This window comes from Zootoca vivipara, chromosome 3 (assembly GCF_963506605.1).
Source record: "Zootoca vivipara chromosome 3, rZooViv1.1, whole genome shotgun sequence".
NCBI classification, from domain to species: domain Eukaryota; kingdom Metazoa; phylum Chordata; class Lepidosauria; order Squamata; family Lacertidae; genus Zootoca; species Zootoca vivipara.
The window spans coordinates 50589759-50612584 of NC_083278.1; the positions used below are offsets into that span (position 1 = coordinate 50589759).

Sequence of the window (22826 nt, forward strand, 5' to 3'; positions counted from 1 at the left end):
TCATTTTTTTAAAGGGGCTTTGCAGTCTCAGCAGCTTTTTTTTAAAAGATACAAATCAAAGTTAATCAGGCGGCGAAATTTAATTAGACCCGTAGGCTCCTCGCAAAATATTTTATTTCAAACCAATATTGATGGAGGGAAGGGCACTCTCCTTTTCCCTAGCCATGGCAGCGGCGACGGCAGCTGGTGGAAGCATTTTTCACATCTGGCCTACAGACCTAATAACGTTCAACTCGTGATCTCGTTTGGCGAAACTTGATCTACGTGGTTTAAATACCTTCCAAATTGGGACGATTGAACAATTGCAACCAATTAAAGGGGGGGGGGAACGAAACCTCGAGCCTCCATATCTGTTGAATCCTCCACCCCACCCCCACCCCTCTTCGAGCTGAAAAGGGGGAGGAGGAAGAGGACTGGAAAGGGGGGGAAGGCAGCGGGGGCGAGAAGATGAAATCACAAACACACACACAAGTCAAAGCATTGTCTCTAACTTAACGCGGGGCCGTTGCGGGGGGGGGAGGAGAAGGAAGACACGGAGAGACAGACACCAAACAGAGGCTCCCACCACTGCAAGAAGAGGGATACCTTCTCTCCCTCTTCCTCCTCCCCCCCCTTTTATGAGGAGTGTTCGTCCGCCAGCGAAAGGAAAGGGAAATAAACTCTCAGTCTCCCACAGTGCAGCGTTCGATTCTCTCTCTCCCCCCCGGACCTCCCCCGCTTTTTAAAGAGAAATCGGGGTGCACGCTCTAATCTCATTAATTTATTTATATTCTTCGGAGTATTAATTATCAGTCCAAGGCCGATTTCAAATTATTTGCAATCGCAGCTCCATTGTTCGCTCCAATTGGAGGCCCCGCCCCCTCTTTTGTCTGGCGGCGCCGTGATTGGTCGGCGGCGGGCGGGGGCTGCCGTCAGCGCTCGGGAAGCCCATTCATCTGTGCACTTGGGCGTTGGACTCCGCATCTTATTAGCGACCAGGGAGATTTCTCCATTTTCCCCTTGTCTACAGTACGGCTACAAATCTGGGATTTTTTATTACTTCTTTTTTTGTACTAACCTTGGGCTTCTAATATTTTTGCTCGACTTTTTTCCTCCTTCCTTTTCCCCCCTTTTTGCTTCTGCGCTGCTGCTTTTTTGACCTCTCCAGCTTTTAATTTTTTTAAAATAAAAAAATCCGGGAGTGTACATATTTTTAAATAATCGGTTGTCTTCTCTCTTTTTTTCCCACCCCCACCCCCATCACCTCCTCCTCCTCCTCCTCCCCCTCTGGTGTGTGTTTGTGTTGCTGCTCTTCAGGCTGCTGGTCTCCCAGCATTTATACGAACCCACCGCTCTTTGTTTCCCCCCTTCTTTTGGATCTGTTGAGTTTCTTTGTTGAATAAAACCAGCATGGGTGCTCAGTTCTCCAAGAACGCTGCGAAAGGCGAAGCCGCTGCCGAGAAGCCCGGGGAAGCGGTGCCTGCGTCGCCTTCGAAGGCGAATGGACAGGTAAGCGGGGGTGCAATGGGGAGAAGCGATGAAGGATGATAATGGAATAATGTCTCTCTCTCGTTGAAGAAAATAAATGGTGTGCACGGTGTTTCGTTCTGCTCCCACTTTCTTGCTTGGTGGGGATGCATGGCTTAAAAAAAAACCGACTACAGCCCTTTAAAAGAATGGTAGTGAAAAGGAGTGGCTTTTCGCACTGCTGTGGATCCAGTGTTTTAGGCGTAGTAGTGTGGTGGAGGCAGAAATATGCTAGATGCTTGTGTACAGTGAGATGTGTTTTCCCTTTGGCACAGTTTGCTTCTTATAAACTGGCGGCATCTTTGAAGACCTTTTTGCTGTATTCGTGCTCTTGGTTGGAACTGATCGTGTGCTGCTCTCTCTATGGCTTCCTGTCCTGTAGCAGCCCCTATTCTGTTCTTTCTCTCTCTCCCCCCACCCCCAATTTCTCCTCTTTGGCGCGTGAGGAGAGTGTAGTGGAGCTTGGCAGCGATAAGGCAATAGCAAGCGACAGCGGTGCTTGGTGGGTGGGGGGCGCTGGAGAGTTGTCCGTGTGTATTGAGGAAGGGGCTAAGAGACCGTCTTCTCCATCTTGCTTGCTGGATCCTTCTTCGCTCTGTCGGTTGCCTGCATACAAGCTTGCGGCACACGCTGAATGTGGTTGATCGTAGACGGCACTACAAGACCCCCCCCCCAAAAAAGTGCATATTATTGTTGTAGCCAAGGCTACTCTCCCGGCATTGGTGGGAGATTAGGGCGAGATTGTCGGAGAGGCGCGAGCGTGCCGACGGCATCGGGCTAAACATGGGGCAGACCGGGCGCTTTTGCGCGCCTGCAACCGCGTGCATGTGCATGTTGCATGTGGCGGCGCTTCGCTCTCGGCCGCGCTGCACCGTGTAGCTTTCGCCGCCGTGCGCGCCATGCTGTGGAGGGCGCCGGGCTGCACCACGCCTCTTAGCAGCAGCTGCTGTCTCGTTGCCTAGCCGCTCCACCGAGGGGCTGGAAGCGCGCTTTGCATAGAAATAAAAAGGCAACCGGTGCGATGGGGAGCGGAGGCTCCGCTCCTTCCACTATAGTGGGCAGGAGGTGGGGATTTGTGTCTCGGTTTGGCCCGAGGAAGGAGGAGGAGGAGGAGGAGGTGGTGGTAGTAGAAGGAAAGGGCTGGGAGAAGCTATGGCTGCGGACGGAGCTTTGTTCGCCCAGCAGAGGCGATCCTGGCCAAGGCGACGCTTCCTCCTGCTTCGCCAGCGCTTCTCTCCGAAGTCTCCTCCCTCGGCGCTTCGCTCCACCTTCGGGTGGATTTGGCAAAATGGAGCCGCAGTGCCCTCTGCCGGCGGAGACTCCGCGCTGCGTTGGCCTCGTTTGATTCTCGCAGGGTGTGTTGAGAAAAGGAGGTGGTGATGGGTGATGCGCGCGGGGGGGGGGGTGTTAAATAAATCGCAGAAGGGAAGAAGCGTGGACGGCGGCCGCGCGGCGCGTTTCCAAACGACGCTGACTTGACGCCGCGCCAAATAGGTGAGTGGGGGGAACCCCGAAGGGACAAGCCGGAGTGAAAAGGGCGCGGGGAGGAGGGGCTTGCGTCTGAATGGCGTCGCCTCCCCTCCCCAGAGCCTGGCCATTGCGTCACGCGCTTTCCTGGGAAAAGCAGCGGGAAAGTCGCTGGCAACGTGCTGCCATGGCTGGCGAGGGAGTTTATCAAACAAACTGATTTGTGTAATGCTGGGTTCCTTTGAATAGGTTCATATCCCTTTTGACTGAAAGTGCTTCAATGACACAAACAGGGTATATAGTCTTGTGTCAACCTGCGCTTGACATGAGAGAGATCTTCCTCTCGCTCCCCCTTCTCGAATAACGCTGAGTTAATCTCTTCCAGGAGAACGGCCACGTGAAGGTGAATGGCGATGCCTCGCCAGCAGCCGCCGAGGCAGGCAAGGAGGAGGTCCAGGCGAACGGCAGCGCTCCAGCCGAGGAGTCTGTGAAGGAAGAGCAGAGCCCTTCGGAGGCCGCCTCGGAGAAGGAGGCCGCCGAGGCCGAGAGCACGGAGCCGGCCTCTCCCGTCGAAGGGGAGTCCTCCTCCAAGGCCGAGGAGGCAGTCACCCCTTCGTCCAGCAACGAGACCCCTAAAAAAAAGAAGAAGCGCTTTTCCTTCAAAAAGTCCTTTAAGCTAAGCGGCTTCTCCTTTAAAAAGAACAAAAAGGAGTCTGGGGAAGGAGCCGAGAACGAAGGGGCAGGCGCTGCGGGAGAAGGGGGGAAAGACGAAGGGGCGGCGGCCACCCCGGAGCCCACCAGCAACGAGGAGGAGAGCAAAGCACCCGCCCAGGAGGCGTCTCCTTCCGCTGCCGCAGCTGCCACCGGCAGCACGGAGGAGGCCAAGGAGGAGGCTGGGGGCTCTCAGGAGGCCAAATCGGAAGAGACTGCACCCGAGAAGCCTGCCGGGGAGGACGCCAAGCCTGCCGAAGAGCAGAAGCCTGAGGAGAAGCAGGAAGAGGCGCCCGCTGCCCCAAGCGCTGCCACTGAAGCCAGCTCAACTGAGCAAGAGGCGCCCAAAGCAGAGGAGCCAGCGGCAGCAGCTCCTACACAGGAAGCCCCATCCGAGTCTAGTCCAGAAGCTCCACCAGCTGAGTCGGCAGAGTAAAAAAAGAGAGAGAGAGAGAGAGAGAGGAAAATTTGGCAATTTGAGATGATTGAACTTTTCTTCCCCCCCGTTTGTTTGTTTGGAGTGGTGCCAGGTACTGGTTTTGGAGAACTTGTCTACAACCAGGGATTGATTTAAAAGATGTCTTTCTCTTTTTTGTCTCTACCCACAGATCCCATCTCAGATCATTCTGTTACCACCATTCCAACCGGCAGAGGAGAGACTAAACGCCTCCCTCTGCCTCGTTCCTCCTCCTCCTCCCTTTTTTTTTGCATCAGTATTAATGTTTTTTGCATACTTTGCATCTTTTACTCAAAATGTAAACTTTTTTTTCTCTGTCAATCTATGGACATGCCCATATATGAAGGAAATGGATGGGTCAATAAAGGGATAGCAAATGAAGTGATAAGGGGTCACAGTGGGGAATTAGTGGTGCAGATAATTTGCCAAGAAAATGTGCCACAAGAAATAAGGGGTTAGTCTTTTTTAAAAAAGAAAGTTATTACAATGTATTTTGTGAGGCAGATGTTCTATAAGGTTTACAACACTACAAGTCTTGACTAAGAAGGAAGAAGAAAAATTCCAATACTCAGATTTTAAAAAAAAAGATCATAGTCTTAGGAAATTCATTTAAACCATAGGAACTTTCACTTATCTCATGTTAGCTGTACCAGTCAGTGATTAAGTAGAAATACAAGTTGTATAGGCTTTATTGTTTATTGCTGGTTTATGACCTTAATAAAGTGTAATTATGTATTACCAGCAGGGTGTTTTTAACTGTGACTATTGTATAAAAACAAATCTTGATATCCAGAAGCACATTAAGTTTGCAACTTTTTCCACCCTGCCCATTTTATTTTATTTTTGTAAAATTGCAGTAATCTTGGACCTTAAAAGAAAGGAGAAAAAAAAACCACACACAATTTTAAACTCAACCAAGCTGTGATAAGTGGAATGGTTACTGTTTATACTGTGGTATGTTTTTGATGACAGCAGACGATGCTTTCTTTTTCCAGTTGTCTTTCAGAATAAAGAATAAAAACCAGTTTCAGATGCAATGGTTTTTGTGTAGCATCTTGTCTATCATGTTTTTGTAAATACTGGAGAAGCTTTGACCAATTTGACTTAGAGATGGAATGTAACTTTGCTTACAAAATTGCTATTAAATTCCTGCTTAAGGTGTTCTAATTTTCTGTGAGCACACTAAAAGCGAAAAATAAATGTGAATAAAATGTAGAATTGGCTGTGTTTCTTTTTCTGGATACCCTTGATAGCTTAGTAGATAGCCTGTATTGTCTAAATTTGTATAAAAGAAGGCACTTGTTCGCCACTTAACATTATTCTTTATTTCTAAATTACGGATTGGTCTTCTGGCCTACTTAAAAGCTGTATCTGTAGAGGGAAGACCATTCAGGCCTTCTAAATAGAGATGTGCATTGGATTTTAAATGAATAACCTGTTCTACTTTGGACATTTGATTGGCTAATCTGTCAGATCTGGGGGAGGTGGGACAAGATAAATGTGTTCACAACAAGCTTGCACAAGTTGACTTTAGCTAGAATGGATATGTGTGTAGTCAGAGCCTTGAGGACCACTTTATGGTGCATTAGATTATTATCTCTTAGCTTGAGTTGACTTGACACTTTGGCTGTGGTTGTTTGGGATATCTTGGGCTTAGCCTGAGTTTTCAAACAGGTGTAAGACAGCAAAGGTCCAATCTTACATGCGACTTCTTAACCATTTCAACATCTACTTCAGTGCCTGACTTTAAGCTTGCCAGCCTTGGAAGTTTGGCCTAAATTTTAAAAAAGGAAAAAAAGTTTTTGTTCTACCAAATTGCTGAGCAATACTTTTTGTATGTTACTCCCAAATTAATAGGTGAGCTAACAAACAAACAAACAAAAAAGATTGCTATATTTGTCTACAAAAGGGTCACTTGGTGCTTGCCTTTTAACTGTTTAGTCTTTTGGGCTAATTTCCACCAAATTGCTCAGGGCAAAATACGCCTTAATAAAACAGTAGGCTTTTGTAAAAAACAAAAAAACCAAACAAAAAAATACAGTGTAGTAATGGTGTTGGAGGGTGGAAATTGATTCAAGGAAGTGTTGCTCCTAGGTTTATAGGTGAAATTTAGTGTTACACTTAACTTGCTTCCATCTATGTTTTCAGCAGTAACTTGCTTTGGAAGCAATTACACTCACTTTATATGAGAGTGGCACATTAGCACCTTGTTCCCTGAAGAACAAAGCCTGAGCTGAATGAAGTTCAATGGATTCCATACTGAATACATACTCTTATTCAGCTGTCCACATCTTTATTTTATTTTTTTATTTTTGGCTTGTATATATACTCTGGTCACCCTGGTATTATTTCTCTGTAGTGTTAGAAATGTATTGACTATTATGCTTTAAATGGCCATGGGATGAAATAAATGGATGTAAAATGAGATCTTCCATACCGGTGTCATTCTTGGACTGCATCTGTTGGGAACACTACATTCATACCTCTTGATAAAAAGTTGACAACAGCATGGCTGCACACCTCTCTTCTGTTACTCTTGGTGCGTCATAAATGTGTGTTCTTAAGTCAATTAAAAAAAGCTGGGCTTTATTTATTTACATATTCTGCACTTAAATGGAATTCTCTCCATCTCCAAAAACTAGCTGGGGCACAGTTTTATATATATATCAAGTCCCACTGCTTTCAATAGGACAGGGCCAGCTGGAATGCTGCAAACTGAGAAACGCATGTATTGTAAGGTACACGTATCTCGGACCTTTGTGTGGCAGCAGTTCTCTGTAGGGCAATACCTTTGATTTGCCTCTGTATCGGGTCTTCCCAAATCTGGTATTCGCTAGATGCTTTGGACTAACAGGTGTTCTAAACCAAAGAATAGGGAGGGCACCAGGTTGGGAAGATTGCTCTGTGCAATACGATATATAGAATGGCTCTTAAACTCTCTGAATTGTGCAGATTACAAGCCCTGGTTTCTTAATTATGTTAAACTAATTATTTCCATCCATCCCCCAAAGATGTCCACTACTGCATCACTCAAGATTCTTGGTCACTTGTAGAATTAACTGCATAGTTAACAAATTTCTGCTCCTCCCAGAACATGTCTGGCTTCTACAAGCAGTAGCATGAGTAAAAAGTGCTTTGTTGGCACCAGTACAGTTGGTTAGCCAGTTGGAAGCAAAATGCTAGGTTAGGCAGCCATGCAACCTTCTATAGTAGTCTACTAGATTCCAGTCTACACTGAAGTTGGATAATTCATCTAAATGTTGGACAGTCATTTATTTTCCTAGTACAGGAAACATTGCTGTGGATTTTAAATTATTGCAGGGATTATTTCTCAGACAATATACTATCAGATGTCCCATAGTGGAGCTACCTAATTGAATCTGTGCTGCTGCATAGTAAGTGGAGGATTAAATTGTTGGATGTTGAAAAAGAATAGTACACAATAGAATTCTATGGAACAATTGAGTTTACCATGGAAATGTACTGTTGGATATTTTGAATTGGCAGCTAACTTACACAGTACCTGATGAACAGAAGTACTGAAGCTGCATTCTTACCTTGAATCAGCCCATTCGTTAAATAGCACTTTCTTTCTAAGGTTGAATTAGGTGCTGGTATCTTATTAAGCCTCATGTGCTAGATCGTGATTTCCATTTTTTAAACCAATGAAGAATCGGTGTTGTTATTCAAGGCATGCATATGTGGTGATGGTGATGATAATTATTAATAATATTATTTATACCCCGCCCATCTGGTTGGGTTTCTCCAGCCACTCTGGGCGGCTTACAACATATCTGAAAACATAATAATAACATCAGTCCTTTAAAACTTCCTTAAACAGGGCTGCCTTCAGACGTGGAAGTAAATCCCACTTCTGAGAAAATGTGGTTGGAGCTGGACTTCCAGTTCAAAGGACATGTACTCAATCCCCATTGATTTCAGTGGGTAATGTAACAGTCTCAGAGTTACTTTCCCAAGACCATTGTTGTTATGTCTGAGTTGAGATTTGAATGCAAGGATTTAAGTCTTGACGCTCTGTTGACTGGCCCATCATGATCGCTAACAATGTTTTCTAGCAGCCAGATAGTAGTAAATAATAGTAGGCTTTTAAGATAAGAGATGAGATTCAACATAACATGAATGGATGTCTGTTGTGCTTACATACAGTAATGGGACCTTGCTCCCCTGCAGTCCCCATTCCCGAAATGATTACTCCAGAGGGTTGAGGGATCTTCTGGAGATGATACTTCCCTAGGCTGGAGGAGAGAGAAGAGAAACCAAAAGTCCTGTTGCACAAGGGGGGTTTTGCTCAACAAGATGCATTTGGTTGTCACCAAACTGAGAACTGATTAAAACAAATTCTTCTGAAAGGATTGTGTGCAATAGCCAGTTTGTGCTCTATGAACATCCTGGTTGTTCAACAAAATTTAGCTGTGGAGTCTTATACAGTGGCGTCCTTCAGTGAAGTGCATTGTACTTGTTCCTATACCCACTAGTAGTAAGTTCCATTGAATTCAATGGGGCATATTTTTGAGTAAACGTCTATAGGATTGTACTGGAAACTGCACAGGCTGCCAAATATTTTAGAACAAGGATCATCTAAATTGGGTGGCCAACTCCCAAGAGACTGCGATCTACTCACAGAGTTAAAAACTGGCAGTGATATACCCCCTTTTTGGGGTTCAGGTCAAAGTTGAGTTTTTTCAGGAAGGAGGTAAAATGTTGAGCTTTTTTTAGGGGAGCCACAATTGTTCAGCTTCTTTGGGGGGAGCCAATGATCTGCCAGTGATCTACTGCAGACGTCCAGTGATCTACCGGTAGATCATGATCTACCTGTTGGACATGCCTGATCTAAATCCACCATAAATCTTTGTGTTCTGTAAAAAAAATTAATTAAAATTTTAGGTTAATGGAGGAAAAACAGCTTGCGGCAAACATTGAGGATGATTCCCTAATGTCCTGAAACCAGTTTTTTTTAAAAAAAGAGGGGGGTGGCTTTCAGTGTTGAAAATCAAAAAGACTTCCACAGATTAATAACCAGTGATTTTTCCCCTCCTCTCCCACTCCCAGTGCTACTATTTTTGATTTTAAAACAACCATAATCTTCCTGATCTATTTACAGGTAGGTAGCCGTGTTGGTCTGAGTCAAAACAAAATAAAAAAATTCCTTCAGTAGCACCTTAAAGACCAACTAAGTTTTTATTTTGGTCTGAGCTTTCGTGTGCATGCACACTTCATCAGATACTTCTGTTTCAGTGTATCTGATGAAGTGTGCATACACACAAAAGCTCATACCAAAATAAAAACTTAGTTGGTCTTTAAGGTGCTACTGAAGGAATTTTTTTATTTTCTTCCTGATCTATATTCACTAAAATTAGGTGGTGGTGATGTCACCCTATGTAAAGAATTGTAGTGAAATAAATGGAAGAGCGACAAGTGTTCTGAAATGTTGGACTATGGCCATAGCAGTCCTATTGTGAGGAGAAGGGGAGCATTCATGGCATAGAAACTACCCTATCCAAGCCCTTTGGGGCTTGCACCAGTCAGGGCAGAGGCTGCGGGGTGGCAGATTTTCCCCAAGCAATTTTTGTGTGTTTCCGCCCATTGGTTCCTAGAACCAATACTTTCTGCCCATTGGTTCCTATGGGAGGGAAATTCCCGATGCCAATATCGGGATTGGATTCATTTTCTTCCTAGGTACGATTCTCCAAATCCAAGGCCTCCCTCAGTCTGCCCCAGCATGCCCTTACCACACACATTACCTATAAATAAACATCGACCCAATTCATTTCTGTTAGCTTATCTGGAATATGGCTTGAATGTAGAATGAATGGCTTTGAAACCAACAGTCAAAGCTGTGATAAACTTACAGTATCCATTTATGCCTGTATGCTCTTGACTAATTATGAGAATTGCCAAATATGTTTCCTAAAAGCTGTTTTAAAGGTTCTGTACCTAATGACTGTATAATATGTACAACATTTATTTAGTAAGTGGGGTTTGACAGTGTTTACAAGCTGTTCCGGGTGCTTTACAACAGCTAATCAAAAAGTGGTTGTAACTGAGCTGTAATTTTAGAAAGCACTTGAATATATTTGGGGTTGGCCTTTTCAAAGACCTACAAAAGTATTGACACTCAAGACTGAAACATGTTGAAGAAGAAAAGAATATTTATTTTGAACTGTTTCCCCCCCTGTTGTACAGTGTTGTGCAGTTGATAGTTACTTGTTAACATTTTCTGGAGACAAATAAGTATGTTTACACGCTTCCGGGCACCACAATTGCTCCAGGGAGACAAGAGAATAATAATTGTGTATGGCTACATGGGATGATGTAGGATGTAAAACTGCCATTAATCAATTTACCTTGGAGTAAGGAAAGCAAGCTAACGTTGAAAGTGCTAATTTAATCACCTGTATGTGTGGGTGGGTTTGACTAGGGTGCTTCAAAACAAAACCAAGCTGTCTATTTATGGTAATGTGAATATGCTATGAACTAAAATTGAAGAACAATCTTGTTGCATGTGAGATTTTCCCCCATTTGATGCACTTCCATTTTTAAGGAATCCAAGTCCACTAATCCTTGAGCCAAATAAGAATCAAAGCAAGAAAAAAAAGAGGGTTGTTCTTCTTTTCCTCCTCCTTCTCCGGTTGGGCACTGAGTATAGGTCAACTCTGCATAAGTCTGATCATTGGTGTGTACCTGCAAGTCTCAGATTGCCTTTGAATGTCATCAAGCCTTCCTGGAACTGCATGGGGCAAATGTGCTTGGTTGATTTCAGCCAGAGAAATCAACATTGCTTTTTGACCTTCGCTTAACCATTTGCTGGCATTTGCACCCTGCACTACAGAAGAGTACTCCGGAGCTATGCTAATGTGTCCTGAGTTCCTTAAGGATTCCATCTGTTTTCATGCACCACATCTAGAAATCTGTTAATTTCACATGCACCAAGGGTGGAGAAGCTCAGGCTTGGGAGTGAAGAGGAGCTCCCTTAGGACTGTTCTCAGACCACGTCTCTTACCCACCCACACAATGTCCCTGCTCCAAGCCCTCAAGTGTGTTAGCCAGTGGAATGTATCCTTGGCCAGGAATAATGCCTCTTGTTTGCTTGGATGAAGAACTGTGTGTGTGTGTGTGTGTGTGTGTGTGTGTGAGAGAGAGAGAGAGAGAGAGAGAGAGAGAGAGAGAGAGAGAGAGAGAGAGAGAGAGAGAGAGAGAGAGAGAGAGAGAAGGGTGGGATGGGGAAACTGACTTTTGTGTTGTTGGAATGCAACCTATTGTACAAAGGTAAAAGTCGTATCTGTTGCTCCATCCACTTTTTGCCTCTGCCTACACTGGCATGTAGCCCATCAGGGAACATGGTCATGATAATGATGGGTTTGTCTCAAATTACACCTGTCCCCTACATATGTCAGCATCAAACACTTGATTTGCTGTTTTGTGCTAAACCGGAGGACCATTCTTCTTTGCTTTAAGGGCAATTTGGATGAAACTCTGGGGATATTTCTTGCCCTTAATGGTGATAGGAGGATGACCTGGATGGGTGACATAATTTAGCAAGTGCTTTCTTGATACATCAGGAAGAACTTTCTGACAGTAAGAGCTGTTCAATAGTGGAATGGTCACCCTTGGGTGGTTGTGGACTCTCCTTCCTTGGAGTTTTTTAAAGCAGAAGTGTTGAATGGCCATCTATCATTGATGTTTTAGCTGAGATAATTGAATTGATTCTATGATTCTTCTACTGGTTTTCTGAGGAGCTTGGAGTGATGAAACAGCAGGGATGGTGGTTAGAATGCAGGACAGAAACTCAGACTGAAGCTGACTGAACATGGACCAGACTCTAGTCTGTAGCAGTGATTGCAAAGGAAGCTGACTTCTCCATCACCATTGCATCTGCCCAGTGTCACTCTGTAGAGCTGATCCAAGTGTTGAAGTGCCCATTTCATATTGCTCTCAGTAGTCTCTATTGAGGATGGGCAGAGTGAGAGAGCAGAAGAGCCTTGCTAGCCTGCTGTGACCAATTTGCATATCATTATTGGATATAGTCATTCATAAAATCACTCCAGCATGAACTCCATATTAACTATGGACATTGTTTTGGATGTCTGCATATGGAATGGGAGCAAAGAGGGAAAATGTAAGTGGCAAGATTGGCCAACCACCCAAAGTATGTATGTGAAGTGTCATTGTCCAGGATAGAACAAAATGTTACATCAATCTCCCAGGTAAACCATTCCAACCTCCCTGATACTTCTCTCTCCAGGCCTTAGGTTGGTAGGTCATTAACCCCACTACCTGCAGCATTTTGCTTCCTTTTACACCAATGCCTATGCAAACATCCAGAACAAAATTGAGTGGAATAACACATAGGTTCAAGTTAAATTATTAAATTGTGATAAAATAAATTGTCTGCTGTTCCCTCCTTGCCTTGCTAATGATAGCTTTGCTGTTTATAACCTCCATTTCTTTCTCTTTTGCAACATTACCCATTGCATTTCTGCTCAGAAGAAAGCCCTACATGAAGTTCAGAGGAGCTTTGTGTCAGGTAAGTGTGCATAGGATGGCAGCCTCTCCCTAGATCACGGCAATTGTCTTCCTCGTCTCTCCCCTGTTTATTGGATAGCTAGGGAAATCCACTTACCATGTCTCTTTTTATTCCCTTTCTGGAACTGCTCTCTAGCACAGATTTGTCACCCTGGATTTTGGACTGGAGGAGAAACTTACTTGCATATGCAGAGTCAATGACAGGCAGCCGATGATGGGCAGGTTGTGCTTGCCCTTAAACATTTTGTTTTCTGTCATTCTTAATTTCGCATGTGAAAATCACGCGTCAGCCCTCCAAAATCAAGCAAAACAGATGCAATGCACTGATCCGTACAGCAAACCAAAACACAGGATTGGTTTCAAAGTCAAGTTATTTGTCACCGAGCTATACTTATGTTAGGAGCGTACGGAAGTGAGATTTCTACCTGTGGTGTCCCTTCACAGGTCTGTTTTGAAAAGTAAATGGATCTTGAATCTTAATGTAGTGTTTTGTGTGCCTGTTTCTCTGCGGAGTTTAAAATTTAGATCACAATTGGCCCCTTCAGGGAGGCTTTCAATTTAAACACCTATGTAAGCCAGGTATGTAAGCCTCATATATTATACTTTCACTAGTATTAACCTTCCAGGAGAAAAATGACTGTTATACAAAGCTGATATTAATGAAGCTGAATGCAGCATTTTAATTAAGAATGGGGATAAACCAATGTATTAAAAGCAGATACATATTTTGAACAGATTTGGTCATTATGTAGAAAATGAACGTGGGAAGAAGTATGGGTTTTATAGAAAGCTCTCTGGTGACACAGTGAGGCCACTGTAGTGTATTACTTCAATGCATCTATTTGTCTAGTTTGCTTGCTAAATACACTGCCGCCACAGAGAGAATATGTTTATTATATGAGAATAAAAGAGATGTTTCAAAATACTCACGGGGGTGGGGAACACCAAACACTATATTAAGCCAGTTCAGAAAGTCTTGGTAGGCTTTCTCCATAAATTCTGTTCTTAGTGGGCCTGATCGTCAGTCTGGATAGCTCAGTCGGTTAGAGCTTGGGGTTGATAACACCATGGTTGCTGGTTCGATCCCCACATGGGACAGCTGCATATTCCTGCATTGTAGGGGGTTGGACTAGATGATTCTCAGGGTCACTTTCAACTCTACAATTAGCGATCCAGCAGGTTTATTTGCAATGTAGGCTGGTGAAGCAGCAATTTGTGTCTCCACAACTCCTTACGTTGGTTCTCTCCTCACCCAATCACCAGTGGAAGCTGGTTGAATGACTGTATGAGCAGGCTGGAAGCTTCCCAGTGAATTCATGAGAGCAAAATTTATTTACACTCAGATTTCCCAGGTCTAAATTGACCATTAAATTGAACATTATCTCCGTTGGGCTATGCTTTTTGTGGATTCACCAAAGACGAGTTTAGGTCTCTGTGTTCCATGTGAGCATCACTGAATAGTTTTTTCAAAATGTAGGAGCTTTGTGCAGAAGCTCTTACCCCTTGCACTCTTGTGCTGGTAAGGGATGTGCTGGTACTTAAATGTGTGATCCTTGTGATTGTGCAGGGGGCTAGGTCAAGAACATTTAGATGTTACAATGTCTGTGGGGCATGCTGCTGTAAATCTATGGGTGCAATTTTGAAGTGACATGATAATAATAATAATAATAATAATAATAATAATAATAATAATAATAATAATTATTATTTATACCCCGCCCATCTGGCCGAGTTCCCCCAGCCACTCTGGGCGGCTTCCAAAAAAACAGAAATTCTAAAATACAGAAATCCATCAGACATTAAAAGCTTCCCTAAACAGGGCTGCCTTGAGATGCCTTCTAAAGGTCTGGTAATTGTTCTCTTTGACCTCTAGTGGGAGGGCATTCCACAGGGTGGGTGCCACTACCGAGAAGGCCCTCTGCCTGGTTCCCTGTAACTTGGCTTCTCGTAATGAGGGAACCGCCAGAAGGCCCTCGGAGCTGGACCTCAGTGTCCGGGCAGAACGATGGGGGTGGAGACGCTCCTTCAGGTATACCGGACCGAGGCCATTCTTGATGCAATAGAACAAATAGTTTTAGGCAGAGACTAACAAAAATAAGAGAAAAAATAAGTGATGCCTGTAATTAGAAATAAGGTCATGAATCAGCCCACAGTTCAGTATGAAATTAGTACTATACTGTACATAACGTTCCAGGCAACCTCCTAAAAGAGGTATGTGTGACTGCTTGCTTATATATATTTAAATCTCCCTGACAGAGCAAGAGGTTTCCACCCCTTTTGTACTCATTATAATTTTTCTGTAATTCTTTTCAGATGGCTGAATTAATTTTACTGATTCAGCAAGAGTTGCTCTTTGAAAAATGGTATATGATCTCTGGGGACCCAGCAGACCTTTTCAGCAGGAAACACCTTTGAGCTGAGCCATGAAACTCTTTCTGCTTAGATATTCATGTGTGTCATGTAACAGCCAGCCAGCAAACTAGCTCATAAATTCAGGGTGATAATGCTGTTTTCCTCCACTGAAACCCCAATCCTAATTCATTTGTCAAAGTACATCTAGGAAACTAATCTGGCATATGTATAACAAACTGATACACCTGGATGGCTGTTTACCATATGGTATTGCTAGTTCTGACCTTGACATTTTTATTTTTAGGTTTTCTAGGAAAACCATTTGATTCCGACCTTTCAAACAATGCAGGAACCAAGTGTGTCAGAACTTGCTACATATTTCAGCATAATGTAATCGATATTTTTAAAAACTTAAATAAATCCTTTGCTCACTATTGACTACTCAGTGCTTTGCTAAAGTGCACTCATTTACACACACACACACACACACACACACACACACACACACACACACACCTTGAAAAAAAAATTCCGCTAGGTTTGGAATGTTAAGCAGATGGATGCCAATATAACCACAATGTTGTATGTAACAGGATGAATGGGATTTTTTAAGTCAAAATGGCATACCTGAAACCTGTAGCTGGTCCTTGTCAAATGAACATAAGGAAAAATGTGTTTCCCACCTATTACATTCTTTAAACTTGTATTGAATGAATAAACAAATAAATACAGTGGTACCTTGGTTGTCGAATGGCTTGGCTCCTGAACAAATCGACTCCCGAACGCCGCAAACACGGAAGTGAGTATTCTGGTTTGCGAACGTTTTTCGGAAGCTGAATGTCCAACATGGCTTCTACAGCTTCCAATTGAGTGCAGGAAGCTCCTGCACCCAATTGGAAGCTACTCCTTGGTTTTCAAACAGTTCCAGGAGTCAAACGGACTCCCAGAACGGATTAAGTTCGACAACCAAGGTACCACTGTGCAGGCAACACCCCATTTATGCAAGGCTTATGTTTCAAAGCACCATGTGTTTAAGTGAAATCGTGTATATTTGAAACACCATTGAAAAAGCCTGCAAACACCCCATTCTGTCCCTGCCCCACACCTTTTGGTGACATTTTGCGGTCCCTTCTGGGTTCAGTGTGATGCGCATGTGCAAGGTTGCACTGGTGCACACTTATTGAACACACATAAATGGGGGGTTGGTTGCCTGTACACAGGTAAATAAGATATATAAATAAACAATACAAAAATAAGAGGAGGAATACATTTCGACTGCTATTATATTATCTGCCTCCTCAGAAGTCCCAATATGTTCAATGGGATTTACTCCCAGGGAAGTGTGTGTATACAACTACAGATCTAACTCTTAAAAAACCCCCAAAAAGCAAAACCAAAATATGACTATGCTATCCCAATGTCCGACCCAGGTGGCGCTGTGGTTAAACCACTGAGCCTAGGGCTTGCTGACCAGAAGGTCGACGGTTCGAATCCCTGTGACGGGGGTGAGCTCCCGTTGCTTGGTACCAGCTCCTGCCAACCTAGCAGTTCGAAAGCACATCAAAATGCAAGTAGATAAATAGGAACCACTATAGCGGGAAGGTAAACAGCGTTTCCATGTGCTGCTCTGGTTTGCCAGAAGTGGCTTTGTCATGCTGGCCACATGACCTGGAAGCTATACGCCGGCTCCCTTGGCCAATAATGCGAGATGAGCGCGCAACCCCAGAGTCGGTCACGACTGGGCCTAATGGTCAGGGGTCCCTTTACCTTTACCTTTATCCCAATGTCCACTTAGAAGAAGCAACCATTATATATAAGTATGTATCTCTAGGTCCTTTGAGAAACTTAATAATGCCTAGTTGATGCTGGCATGACAGGGTCTTTTCAGTGGTGGTTCCCCTGTTGTAGAATGCCCTCCCTAGTGAGGTTTGTCTGTCTCCATCATTATTAGCTTTCAGGAGGAGTTTGAAAATGTTCCAAGCATTTGGTGGTTAAAGAATACTGTTTGTAGCAACCCTGAGATCACTGGGTGTAGTAATGTTTTTAATTGTAACTGTTTTTAAAATGTTTTAAGTGCTCAGGATGCTTTAAAAAAATTAAAAATTGTGGATGGGTTTGCTGCCCTAGGCTCCTTCTAGTTTTTTTTATTGCACTGACCACAAACTATTAGCTGAGTAGAAGTGAAACAGCTGGAGTGGAAACATTTGCAGAAACTGTGTTAAGTTTCCTTTTTACACACTTTCATTGTTTTCTTTCAAAAACACGTTTGGGTTGTAACCAAATATTATGTTTTCACCCCAGGGTTTCTATCCCCCCTCCTTCCTCCTGCAGCCTCCTTCTCTAAATATAAGGGTACCTTACAGTATTTTGTGCTGCTTTTTTTGTTCACATTTTACAAAGCTCTGATGAGTGGATGAACCTTTGCCTAGGTATTATTTTTTTGCTCTTTGAGCCATCAGGTTCATGATATACTGTTGGCTTCTAGCTTCACTAAAATTATAATCTATTTTTCTTTTAAAAAGATCAAAAGGGCAAGAGATGAATTTTGCAATTGCACCCTTCAAGTGATGCCAAATTTAGTCTTCTTGCTGTATTAACTTACTCGTTATCATACAATTAAACAGAGGACCTGATTTTTTAAAATTGCAATGAAATCTCCAAAGCTTTCTTGCTTTCGTTTGAAAGAATCTTTGATCATGCTGTTTTAACAGATTTCCAAATGCAATATATTTTGCAGGTGGGTGGGGAACACATTCAGGTCAAACTGAGGCTGTAATTTGTGTCTTTGATGGTGGAATGTGAATTTTTGGTAACAATGAAAGCTGATCAGTGCAGATCATGTGCTTGCTCCAGACGTATTAGATATTTCATGGTGTCCATTTCCATCTAGGGTCAGGTGTTTGCATTGGTACATATTATGTCTATGCATGCCTTCTTTTCCAACAATGATTAGTTTTGTTTGTGGGTAGCCAAGATGGGCTGACTCATCTCACATTGGATCACAACTTGGACTTACACCCAAAGGGTAGTTAATTGACTTGTTCGTAAGGCTGCGGTGAAGAGTCAGGCAGTGCCTTTTTTGATGGAGCATCTTAATTGCCCTGACCTACTATATTGGTTTTTTTAAATATCTGGAATTGAAAATCCTCCTTGAAATTTCTGGCATTTTGCTTTGCGAGCATTCTCTTGGGTATCTGCTATTGGCCTTTAATGTGTTTCCTTGTGTTAGTTGCTGTAATCTGAGGTGTGGGAGAGGTGTTTGTGTGAGAGAGGAAAGGGTGAGGTACACCTTGCTATACAGGATGCAACCTGCATCCAAAGGGTGGAATCCTGCTATTGGGTAGTTTCCAAGCAACCTTTAATGTCTTACAAAGAATTTCATTTATACGGATGGCATTTATCTTTCAACTAAAGTGTGCAAACCTTTCATTTGCATTTGCAAAAGCTTTTGAGGATTTTGTGTGCATGGATGCATGATGGTACCGTTACTAGTCACTGATTAGTACCACTAGTCTAAACCACTGAGCCTCTTGGGCTTGCCAGTTGGAAGGTTGGCATTTCAAATCCCCATGACGGGGTGAGCTCCCGTTGCTCTGTCCCAGCTCCTGCCAACCTAGAAGTTTGAAAGCATGCCAGTGCAAGTAGATAAAGAAGGTAAACAGCGTTTCCACACGCTCTGGTTTCCGTCATGGTGTTCCATTGCACCAGAAGCGGTTTAGTCATGCTGGCCACATGACTTGGAAAGCTGTCTGTGGACAAACGCCGGCTCCCTCGGCCTGAAAGCGAGATGAGCACCACACCCCATAGTTGCCTTTGACTGGGCTTAAACATCCAGGGGTCCTTTACCTTCTTTACCTTTAGTACCTATATCAGCCATTCCCAACCTGGTTCCATCCAGATGTTTTAGACTATAAATGCCATAATCCTTGACTCTTGGCCATGTTGGCTGGGGGGGGGGGGTGATGGGAGCTGTAGTCTGGAGGGCATTAGACTAATAGCAAGGAAGACTGATGGAGATATTGAGCCACGTCAGACATAACTTTGTAATGTTTATCATCGTGTTTTCAGTCTGATCTTCCCATCCCACATCCTTCCACTCCTTCTCCTCCTTTGGGTTAGTTCAGCTCTGGTGACTGGGCTGATTGGAGCAGCGTTTTTAAGATTGCTTCCATTTTCCCCTTAGCACTTTGATGTCCAGATGAAGCACGGGTCATTTTAACTGCTTGCCCCTTTCCCCCATCCCCATTCCTCGAGTAAAACTGTGGCACCAAGATCACTTGCAAATAAGCAGCTGTATATGTGTGTTCATTCCTTCATGCTGTGAAGAAAGGAATGCAGTTTCTTTTCTTCATCTCCTTTTAAAACTGGAAAAGTTATAGTTCCAACTGGAGCTTCATTGTTGTGCAAAAGAGTTTCAATCAACGGATCCTTGATGGCATTTGTTTGGAAAGTTATCATAACTTAAACCAGTCTTACATTCCTGTGCGCTTAACACAAATATTCTTCTTTTAAAAGGCCCCCTTTCGAAATCTCAAACTTTGAACAGATTCCAAAGTATGTTGCACTTTTTTTTTTTTTGCTTTTTGTCTGAGAAGCCCACATTTTCCTTGAAATGACAGAGACCAAAAATGATTGCAGCACAATCGTTTCAGGTAAGATAAATCACACACTTTCCCCCTTTTTTAAAAAAAGAAAAGAAAATGGCTGCTTTATCTGTGGAATGGTTCACACAATACTTTACTGCCCCTGTGATAAGACTGCCAAAAATCTTTAGATTTGCACTCACATAATTATTTAAGAATGTCTAGCAAATACATTATCAGGATAGCGTAGATACCATAAAATAACTAAGGCTGCAATCCTAATCCCTGGCTGGCAGCATCAGGGCTTGATGGAGCGCCACAGTGTTGCATCAATAGTACCCCTCCCTCCATGTCAGCTTTGTAGGAAGGGAAGGAAAATGCTCCTCTGGGGGCCTATTCCTGTCCCATGAAAACACCCTGGCCTGGCCTGGCCCCATCCCCACCCCAAAATATCATGTTTCAGGAGTTTTCGCTGGCTACTGCAAGTGGGTTTTCTGGTGACAGTAGCTTCTGCCCACCATTTAGGTGGGTGCATTAGGGTGCTGTTTGCTGGCAGGGCTTCCTTTAAAAGACCCCTGCGCGGTGGCAATCAACCACACTTGTGTGAAGATGCGTGGGTTTAAAGTAGGGAAGAGATGCCAATGTCTGCACACACACTGGTTCCATTTCTGCTCTTCATATATTGAACACAAATGTTTGAAAGGACAAATGTGCTTCGAAGCCTCCCGACAACCAAGCGCCTTCTGCTATCGGGGTTTCCAAAGCACAACGCTCAATAGTAGAGCACGTGCTTTTCCTGCAGGAGGTCCCATATCAAATCACTGTCCTCTCCAGGTAGGAGCAGGAGAGAAATCTTGGAGAGACCCTGCCAATCAGTGCAGACAATATTGAGCTAGATGGAACCATGGTCTGACTCGCTATAAGTGTGCATGCACACGAAAGCTCATACCAATGACAAACTTAGTTGGTCTCTAAGGTGCTACTGGAAGGAATTTTTTTATTTTGTTTCGACTATGGTAGACCAACACGGCTACCTACCTGTGACCTGGTATAAGGCACTGAAAATCGGCATGTGCAGGGGGTGGGCCTTGCTTGCACAGCCTTGCTCCTTTTCAGCACACATTTGCCCCAGACATACGCCTGCAAGATCATAAGATGACACTACAGACATGACATGTTGCTGTACGTTTGGCATCCACTTCTCAGCTGCTCTCCTGAGAATACTGGTTCATAGGACAAGAGACTTACAGAGCAATTTATATGTACTTGGTAGTGAGCTGCATTCAGTTCAATGGGGCCTGCTACCAGGGAATCCTGGATAGGACTCCAGCCTCAAGAACAGAAGACTTTCACCTGAAGGAAACAAAGAGACAGTTTGGCTGCCGAGACAGGGTGGGGCTGAAGTGAATTCCATTTATGGGGACTTCCCAGGTATCAGTGGTTTGAAATGATAAAAAAAAACCTTTCATCTTTAACTAGCAATCCTCACCAGACTAAAAGGAAGCTTCAAAGACATAAGTGTTAAGGACTTTCTGGGTGCCACACACCAGTACTGGATGGTTCAGATTTTTTAAATATTTGTGAATGAATCTTCGCTGGAACACTTTAAAAAAGAAGAAGCATACTTTCCAGAATTGCTGGTGGCCACTGGAAAAATTAAGTTTCCATCTGTGATGAGCTCATTAGCTTGTGCTGTTTATTCTTTACCCCAGTTCTATCCATTTTCCAATGTTGTAGGTAATTAAGATAAATAAAAGCTGTGAGCTTTGTAGCCCAGATTATATTTGTTCTCCTCCAGAGAATCACATTATTGAGCCTATATACAGGTTTCTGTAGCTGGGAAATGGCCAAGTCTAAAACAACCATAATATTGATATCTTGTGTAACTTGCTACAGAAATGGTTAAAAGTTGCTAAAAATTGGTAAAAAGTTTGTCACTGATTGTTAAGAATAACAACAGTGCAATCTCATGGATATCTGCTCAGAAGCATGGGATTTTTCTATCAGGTAAGTGTGTATATAGGACTACAACTTAAATACAGCAATATGTTGTTTCCATTTAGAATTAAATACTGTAATGCAATGATAGAATCATAGAATTGAAGAGTTGGAAGGGACGCTGAGTTGTTGGCACAAAATGATTATCAGGCAGAAGGTCTGTTTTCCTAATTATTGGTTATACCTGAAAGTCTTCCTGAAACCAAATGAAACAGACATCATTAAACTGCTTCGCAAGTTGAATGAATTCATTTTGCATTATGCCTACTGGGCCATTCTCCCATGAAAATTGCAAAGCACTCAGCGTCTTTATAACAATGCAGTGATTAGCAGAAACAAACATGGATTTGTCGAGAAGAAATCCTGCCCAAGAAAAAAAATCTGTTTATTAATTGGGTTAACAGCTTAGTAGATTGTAGAAATGCTGTGGATGTAATTTATCTTCATTTCAGCAAAGCATTTGACAATGTGCCCCATGATATTTTGGTTAGCAAACTGTTTAAATTGTATACTAGATGATACTGCTGTCAGGTTGGAGTCACAGCTCGTTGGAAAACTGTAGTAAAACACTGCCTCAAAAATAAAAATACATAATAGATAAAACTGTGGAAAAAGCAAGGAAGTGGGAACAATACATTACCTTCAATTAACCACCCTTCCTACTTACTCATGTAACTCTTACTCAGAGGAGTCTGCTCTTTCCTACCAAGTCAACAACTTCCCCACCTCAACTTCAAATCCTAGGTGATAAGTTAATTTTGTTATCTGTAATATCTTTTGTTATCTGTAAATATCAAGTGACACAGAGTAATACACTCACTTCAGCAAATAGTTTTGGTTTACAGACTCCTACTCAGTATTACAGCTCCCTTTCCTGAATTAAGGCACTTCCTCTTCAGCTTTAGTGGCTAGCTGACCTTTTGAAGATTTGTTTTGCTGCTTTCCCCCCTTTATTACCAGCCTGTTTTATTTGGGTCTCTAAATCAGTAGCGCTCAAGAACAGTGCATTTTTCTAGACTACCTGCTGGGAAGAGAGAGAGCAAAACTACTTCAGAGCGAGCTGTTGAATTAGTCAGATTTTATTGGAAATATTCATGAGGCCTCTTTTTTAAAAAAAGAAAAATAATGGAAAATCATATAACCTGCTTGTTCTATCTTGGCTAGGCAAAATGTCTGAAGACATCTTGATCAGCTCATTTTATTAAATG

General features: G+C 43.1%; 1 protein-coding gene across 2 annotated transcripts; it reads left to right on the forward strand.

The window, feature by feature from the left end:
• The first annotated feature begins 924 nt into the window (after nucleotides 1–924).
• On the forward strand, nucleotides 925–6568 carry MARCKS (myristoylated alanine rich protein kinase C substrate). 2 transcript variants are annotated; one of them, XM_035109112.2, is made up of 3 exons: nucleotides 927–1008; nucleotides 1297–1488; nucleotides 3359–6568. In XM_035109112.2, exons 2-3 carry the CDS (start codon nucleotides 1390–1392, stop codon nucleotides 4118–4120), a joined length of 861 nt encoding a protein of 286 aa, XP_034965003.1. In that variant the 5' UTR covers nucleotides 927–1008; nucleotides 1297–1389; the 3' UTR covers nucleotides 4121–6568. The 2 variants fall into 2 exon arrangements, with proteins under 2 accessions (XP_060128624.1, XP_034965003.1); XM_060272641.1 differs by having other exon boundaries at nucleotides 925–1488.
• The last annotated feature ends 16258 nt before the right edge of the window (nucleotides 6569–22826 follow it).